Source organism: Anabas testudineus, chromosome 7 (assembly GCF_900324465.2).
Source record: "Anabas testudineus chromosome 7, fAnaTes1.2, whole genome shotgun sequence".
Classification (NCBI taxonomy): Eukaryota; Metazoa; Chordata; class Actinopteri; order Anabantiformes; family Anabantidae; genus Anabas; species Anabas testudineus.
This window is the reverse complement of record NC_046616.1, coordinates 3,128,899-3,137,207: the sequence shown is the minus strand read 5'-3', so window position 1 is coordinate 3,137,207 and position 8,309 is coordinate 3,128,899. Positions and strand designations below refer to the sequence as shown.

General features: G+C 39.5%; 1 protein-coding gene across 1 annotated transcript; it reads left to right on the top strand.

The window, feature by feature from the left end:
- Window positions 1–6,057: 6,057 nt before the first annotated feature.
- LOC113166816 (trace amine-associated receptor 13c-like) lies at window positions 6,058–7,249 on the top strand. Its single transcript, XM_026366982.1, has 2 exons — window positions 6,058–6,230; window positions 6,439–7,249. The coding sequence occupies exons 1-2, from the start codon at window positions 6,058–6,060 to the stop codon at window positions 7,247–7,249; spliced, it is 984 nt and encodes a 327-aa protein (XP_026222767.1).
- The last annotated feature ends 1,060 nt before the right edge of the window (window positions 7,250–8,309 follow it).

The following is an 8,309-nucleotide window of genomic DNA, read 5'->3' as shown; positions in this document are numbered from 1 at the left end:
AACACTCTCCCTCCAGGCAGCTCCACACTCCCACCAACCTCCTCCTTCTCTCTCTGGCTGTCTCAGACTTCCTTGTGGGTCTCATCGTGATGCCATTTCAAATCCTCTTAGCAGAACCATGTTGGTTCCTTGGTGACCTGGTCTGTGCTCTGTATCATTTCGTACCCTTTATCACTGTCTGTGCCTCAGTAGTAAACATGTGCTGATATCAGTCGATCGTTATGTTGCTATCTGTGACCCTCTGCGTTACTCTGCAAAGATAACTGTAAATAGAGTTCGAATCTCTGTTCTCCTGTGTTGGATTTATTCTGTTTTCTACAGTTTTATGTTTTTATCTGACAACCTGAAACAACCAGGCAGGTATAACTCCTGCTATGGAGAATGTGGGATTAACATAATCATAACTGTCGACCTTGTCTTTGGATTCATCATCCCCATTTCATCCATCATTATTCTGTATATTAAAGTGTTTGTGGTGGCTGTGTCTCAGGCTCGTTCCATGCGTTCCCACAATTTAGGAGGCAAACTGCAGCATTCAACAAATGCAAAGAAATCAGAGCTGAAAGCAGCCAGGACTCTTGGTGTCATCGTAGCTGTGTTCCTCACATGTTACTGTCCATCATATTGTGTCCCTCTCTTTGGCCTTATATTAGATTCTGTAACAAACAGGTTTATTTTATTTCTAGTGTATTTTAACTCCTGTCTAAATCCTGTGATCTATGCCTTTTTCTATTCCTGGTTTCGAAAATCTCTGAAGCTCATTGTTACACTTGCAATATTGAGACCTAACTCCCGTGAGTGCAACTTATTGTAAAGAGAAACTGTGGAGTGACTGAAAAGAGACATGCAGCCTTCACTGTGATGGAGCAAATTAATTTCATGTGCTCAGTTGCTGACTCACTTAAATGAAAAGAACTTATTTTAAGATGATGTTGCAATAAATAAATTGCAATAGATTTTGAATTTACATTTTTATATCTTTATTCTGTTGCATTAATTACATGTGCAGGATGATTATTCTTTTGTAACTTCATTGCATGCAAACATTAAGATGAACTGTGCAGGAGTTATACAGTACATTGTCTAATTCTTGTGAAGAGACTGATTGTTTCTGCCATTGATTTAAATTTATGTTTAATCTACCAGCAATATTTTATTCTATTGGTTTTAAATGTGGATTACCTTTACATATTGCATTAATAAAGTATTCATCAAAATCACTCGATATTTGCATCAAATTTCTGTTATTCTTTTGTCCATCATTATCAGTCTAATTGTTCAAGGTATATGTTTATTGTGGTGTATTAATAGGCTAAAATTAAAACTCTATTTGTTTCAGTATAATTGTAAGAACAATATAAGGTAATAATTGTATTTATATTTTGTATCAAATATTGATATCTGATTTGCATTTTTATTAATTCAACCATGAAGGAAATCAGATTTCTTTATTAATATAGGTTAAAACAAACAAATCCTCACAGACCGTTAGTAAAATTATTAGTATTAGTGGAAATAAATGGTTTGGATTGCAATAAAAGTCATGCAAGCCTGCACCACATAGTTGTGTGCAGAAAGCACCTCGAGGCATTTTTTTTTAGTGGAGCAGTAGAGTGTGGGAAGCTTATAGATTTAGCAGGTTTTACACTGGATACCATTAAGGCAGAGGCACATTTCCCATTAGTGATTTAGCAGATTCTTTACTCCAAAGCGACTTACAAGTGAGGTATAATGTACAATACTGTGTCTAAGCCAAGGAGAAGAACTATAACCACAGGGCTCTTTGTTTATGTTTTAATGAGGCTCTTTTAAATGGGGATTTAGGTGCAGAGAAAGTTCCAGAGTTCTGTTTTCAGTAGAAAAAGGAGTGAGACTGCTGAGGTGAGTAGGTCAATCCACCATCATGGAACCACTAAGCTGAATAGAAAGATAATGAAGATGAATCTACTACAGAAACTTCCACAGGAAAGCTAGGAGTGTTTAGCAGCCTCCTCTTTGATGATGGAAACACTGGAGGAACATAAACTCAGCTTTCGACAACACACTTAGACCTTCACTCTGAGACAATACTCATTTACCGTCCCCTCTCCTCCATCAGTCTACTCACTGGGGTTATCAACCTACAGGTCATCATCTCTGTCCCCCATTTAAGGATGATATTAAAAAATTTAGCTTTAGCAGTCTGTTTTTTGAGGATTATTACGTCGTGGTGCTGTCATAGAGCAACAGGCCTTGAAGGCACCATGGGATTAAGGAACTGAGCTCCACCCACTCACACCAGGAAGCAATTGCCAATTGAGTTATAAGAGCACATGGCAACTGGTCAAACTCTTTTACATGGTCGAAAGAATGGGATTGGGAAACAGATGGGAGACATGTCTCATAATTTACAGAAAACTGTTAATAAAGACCAATTGAAGGCGCAGAGACGAGGTAAATTTACAAAGTTGAGTATTCACCATTGAAAAATATTGTAAATCCCAGAGGGAAATATATTTATTGCGCATGCAGGTGTAGATCAGTTCTATATTAGATGTAGACAGGAAATGTCTTTGCAGTGGTGTGACATTCCAGAAGATGTTGAACACATTTTATGCATGTCCTGCTTTGATAATGATGACGTGAAACTGTTGTTATAATACATATTGTGGGTTTTACCAGCTGAAAAAGGCGGTTGACCTTTGGGTTTCATTATAGGACAGTTGGCTCTGCTGTTTTCAACTAGCCCTGGATCTTTGATAATTAATTTAAATGTTGGGTTCTTTCTTAATTGATTTCACTTTTCACCGTTTCAACTTGTTACCTTGGTGTGTCCTGTTTTTTAGCACAGTTTTGCTGCTATCACTAACATTTATAACTACTGTTTTATAGAATGAGACCAATTAACTCAGCTGGCCTACTGCGTGAATGTGGCCCTTTTTTTTCCTTTTACTTGGTGCTAACCCTAATCCTTTTTAAGCAGTTTTATGGTCCTTTTAGTTAAAACCTAGAGATTTACGCCATTCTTTCACCTGTTACTGATTTTCAAAAGCTACTACTTTATCCAACAGCGGCATCGTCATCATAAGTCATTCTTTACTGACACAACTATTATCTCCCTTCAGGCAGTTCCACGTTCCCATGAACCTTCACCTCTCACGTGGTCCCTGGCTTCCTCTTTGGCCTCTATGATTTCAAATGGCTTCTGGCTGAAGTGGTATGTGCCTCTGTATTTTACCCCTTTCATCACTAATCATTTATATGCTTTTCTTTAAAAACATTTTATGGCAGACGTTAATCTGGTCATTAACACTGATTAAAAATAGACAAGATATCTCCTGATATTTTAATTGTTGATTTGGACACATTAACACCTCCCTCCATGAGGTTGTTCTTAATCTTGCCCAATCTGGAAGTTGAGTCATGGCAACTGGATGTTGAAACGTTTTGCTGTTCATCCAAGTAGCTTCTTCAGTCTGAAGATAGTTAGTTAGAGGCCACAAATTTATGCTCCAAGACTGGTTTCACGCCACCCCTTTCCCTGATTAGGCTCGTTAGGTGAAACAAAAGATGGGGGAGATGTGAAGGATGTAATGGTCGCACCTCTGCCCACCCCATCTTAACACCTAAATGGGTTGTTAAGTGTGTCCAACCTGGTGCAGGTGTGAACTGGTTCTGGCCTTTTTTGGGATAGATTAAAGTACAGCATGATAAATAGAAGACAGGTTGTGTCTAAGTCCTCCACCTCTATTAAGAGAGGGAGTGTTGATTTGCACATGCAAGGCCTCCCTCACCCCTCTCTCTAACCACTTGTCCTCTTAATCCAATATTTGAACGTCACAGTCCTTAAATGAGTGTCCTTTATCCTTAAGATGAAGGTTACAGCTGATTCAGGACCTGAGGTATTACTCTCCTGTGCTGCGCCATCCTCCTGTGTAGTGGCTTTGGTTTCTCCAATGTACAATTTAAAACATTCCTTACTGCATTGGACCACATACACTACTGTATATTGTTCACCTTGTGTTTTGGAGTCTGGTCTTTAGGATGTACGTATGTAAGTTTCTGTCTTAAGTGTGTTAGTGGGTTTGAAGTAGACGGGTATGTTGTGTTTTCTGAAAATCCTTTTTAGCTTCTCTGAAATCCTAGTCATCTAAGGTATGACCATGTTTTTGCGTAGGCCCTGGGACTACGACTGTTCCCTTGTTCTTTTCCTGGAACAGGTTGCCACCTTGTTTAAGGCCCACTTGGGATATCCACAGGTCCTGAACGCTCAAATACTGGTAATGCTGTGGCTTGTAGGTGTATACTGTATACAATCAAATTTTATTTCTGTACACAGACTTTATGAAAATTGTCTTTGATAAGAGTTTAATATTTTGTCATGTTGTCTCTAATGTTTCTACAGAATTTAACTCGTTAATTAGAAAAACAATTTAACAATAGTAGCAAGGGAACCAACAACACACAAAGCTTTTCACACCAGCTTGCATTAGTGTCGGATAACATGTGGGTCTCAGTGCAATTTAAGGTGTTAAAAAAACAAACGATGCACCTCTGCATGGACACATGATGCATTTGTTGCTAGGAGACTTCCCGTTCATCCTAGTAAACAGCTGTTTCTAACAAACCCTCAGACTGTCTTTAGAGGTTAAAACTTTTTTTTACATGGATAATGTAGCAGTCAAACAGCCTTTATTTGTCATGTCACATTTACATGTTGCAATGAAATTGGTCCTCTGCGTTTAACCCATCCTCTTGGGGGGAGCAGTGGGCAGCTACATACAGCGCCCGGGGAGCTAGCGTGGAGTGTCAAGGACACACCTGGTGTCTGTGACGGGGTTTGAACTCTGAAACTTTCTGAATCTAAGGCCAATGATCTACCCATCGAGCCACCAGGCCTGCCCTAACTGTCCTGAAAATATAAATTCATCATTTAATTGTTGATGGTGGGCTGCTAGCTTTAGTCATCAGCCATGGTTGCTAGTTTCTATCTCTGTTTATTATTGGAACATTACTTTAATTCCTCCAGCCTGAAGTATCATGTTACATTTTCCTGGACCTTAAACCTTAAACGTTGGGGAAACGGTGGGTAAGAAATAAACAATATAAAGTGCAGCAGGAGGAGAGAAGGTTCATATCACAACCTGGTACTTCTACCAGTGTCTATACCCTGCCACCTGAAAATGTGGTTGGGGGGCGGAGGGGGGCAATGGTTCCCTACAGGGATACATGGAGGCTGTGGACTGAGAGGCACACTGTGAGCCACATGGGTGGTTTAACAGACTATAATGACTTCATCACAGACTACATGATTTCTGTGTAAACACCCAACAGAACTCTGAAAACGATTATTTGATAGCAAACCAGATGTAAGGACATCAAATACATACTTAAAGCAATCAGGTTAGCAGGACTAGGACCAGCTACCATCTGTGAATTGACAGTTTCAGCAAATCAGGTGAGAGGAGAGCTGCACAGCCTATTGAGTTGGATGGTGTCAGTCCAAGAGTACTTAAAGCCTGTGTCCCCCAGTTATAAGACATACTCCAATACATTTTCAACCATTTCAGACTTGAGTTACAATTCAGTCCTCCCATTCTCATCATGCTGAGTCTCTAGTGGACAGACTCGCGTCCCTCCTTTCTGTCTGGAATACCTGGGATTATAGTTGGACGGTAAACTGGACTGGAGCACAAACTCAAATGTGCGTTTTCAGTCTCTGCACAGTGCATGTGATTCTTTGTTCTGATTTCCAACAGCTGTGTATTGTCCAGTTTTGGTCTGTGTTTCTGCCAAGTAATCCCAGTTACTGAGGTCCAACTTTTTTTATTCTGCTGAACATTTACCTATCAGACAATCAGTTTATCATGAGGACACTCCCTCCTTTTCCCACAGCTGAATATGCCTGAGTGACGTATAGTGAGAGAGAGGGAGCAGCAGGGAGTGCAGTGCCCCAGAGTGATGCCGGAGGAGGAGAGGGGTAAGATCCATAAAGGTAAATTAGCTGTCTGAGTCAGACACTTGCCCAGAAAGCTGGACGTGTTCAGCAGCTTCTCCTCCAAGTCTTTGTCTCTGACGATGGAGACGCTGGATAAAACTGTGCTCTGCTTTCCACAGCTCCACAACTCTTCTTGCAGGAAGCACACACGTCCTCACTCTGAGGCACTGCTTATTTATATTGTGCTGTCCTCCGTCTCTCTGCTCACTGTGTTTCTCAACCTGCTGGTCATCATCTCCATCTCCCACTTCAGGCAGAGATAAATGTCTTGCCATTTATTATGTTGTTGTAGTGAGACTTGTTAAACTATTATCTGGATGTTTTATTTAACAACTGTATAGTTTAGATATGCTGCATTTTCAGTTGGGATCACTGCTTTTAACCATTTGAATCAGTAGTAATTCTATGAATGTTCTTGCTACTTAAGTAATTTTCACAGCAATGATGTTCTCTCACTCCAGGCAGCTCCACACTCCCACCAACCTCCTCCTTCTCTCTCTGGGGGTCTCAGATTTCCTTGTGGGTCTCCTTGTGATGCCATTTCAAATCCTCTTAATAGAACCCTGCTGGCTTCTGGGTGATCTGATCTGTGTCATGTTTTACTGTTTACCCTTTATCACTGTCAATACTTCAGTAGTAAACATGGTGCTGATATCAGTTGATCGTTATGTGGCTATCTGTGACCCTCTGCGTTACCCATCCAAAATCACTCAAAAGAGAATTAAAGTCAGTGTTCTTCTGTGTTGGCTTTACTGTGTTATCTACAGTTTTCTGTTTTTACTTGATAACCTGAGGCAACCAGGTAAGTATAACTCCTGCTACGGAGAATGTGTGATTAATATAAATGGAGGCGTTGACATTGTCTTAGGTTTTATCCTCCCCATTTCCTCCATCATCATTCTGTATATAAGAGTGTTTGTGGTGGCTGTGTCTCAGGCTCGTTCCATGCGCTCCCACATTGCAGCTGTCAAACTGCAGCGTTCAGTGACTGTAACTGTGAAGAAATCAGAGCTGAAAGCAGCCAGAAATCTTGGTGTGATCGTCGCTGTGTTTCTCATGTGTTACTGTCCATTTTACTGTATCGCTCTTTCTGGCTATGACCTCACAATTGGTTCTTCCACTAACACTTTAATGGATTTCCTGCTGTATTTTAACTCTTGCCTGAACCCTGTGATTTATGCCTTTTTATACCCCTGGTTTAGAAAAACTGTTAAACTCATCGTTACACTAGAGATACTGCAGCCTAACTCATTTGAAACCAACATACTGTGAAGAGAAAGTTTTGAATTATTTAAAAGACATGACCTTTTCTATAAAAGAGATGTCATCATCTGTTGCTGTTTAGTCAATGTGAATAACACTCGTTCTTGTCAAATAAAGAATTGGTTACTATTCACATATGTTGCTTTGTATTACACATGATTGCTTGTGGAACAGCTTTTAACAGGCTATGTCCTTTAATTTTTTACAGAAGAGTCTCTGCCATGGACATGTATGTATTTTTAGAGTGTAATCCGTTTCCACTTAGTAGTTCTTGCAATTATATCATGATCACACATTTCTTGGACTATATAAGGAGATATAGGAGATATAGAAACTGTAATTAAAAACAAATTGGGAAAACAGCTTCAACTTTTTAGGACAAAGTGGACAAAATGAAAGCATCCTTAACACCAGCGTGGATGGTTGAAGATGCTGTATGTCACAAGCATGATAATGAAAAGAAACCCTTGACATTTCCTTTCTCTGTAGTGTTTGATTCAGCCGTTTTTTGTTTTCACTACAGCATTACTGAACTTTTAGTTTACTGTAGGAATTGAAAGCATGGTTAAAGTTAGGTAATAATTAAAGGCTTAGTTAATCTTGACTTCACAAACATGTTTGTGTATTAAAATCATGATTTTGTTTCCTTAATTTATTCTTCTTTAAAAGAAATGCACTTGTTGCTTAAAGCGGATCACAGGAAGGAGTTGTACCAACCACCTCTGAGTTTGTTGCTAATGAGTCCTTTTTATTAATTTAAAACCGTGTTGTAGAAAAATATCTCAATGTCAAAGTGAAAATGGGTTTCTAAAAAGTAATGTCAAATATAATTCACCCCCTTTTAAAAGACTAAGTTAATCCGACTGAGATATTTGGTGAGAGAAGTCCCTCAGTTAGTGAAACAAGATCACCTGACTGCAGTGAATGCGTCTCAGGTGAGGCAGTATAAAGAAACTTTTGCCTGGAAGGTCCAATGCTGGTTTTTTTTAGAATTCCTTGCAATCATTACACCATGAAGGCAAAAGAACACTTCCAGCTACTCAGAACAGGTCTTAGAAAAGTATAAGTC

Coding starts and splice junctions, on each gene's coding strand:
- LOC113166816 (XM_026366982.1), top strand. CDS start 6,058: ATGGAGACGCTGGATAAAACTGTGCTCTGCTTTCCACAGCTCCACAAC. Junction 6,231..6,438: donor ATCTCCATCTCCCACTTCAG/GCAGAGATAAAT, acceptor CTCTCACTCCAG/GCAGCTCCACACTCCCACCA.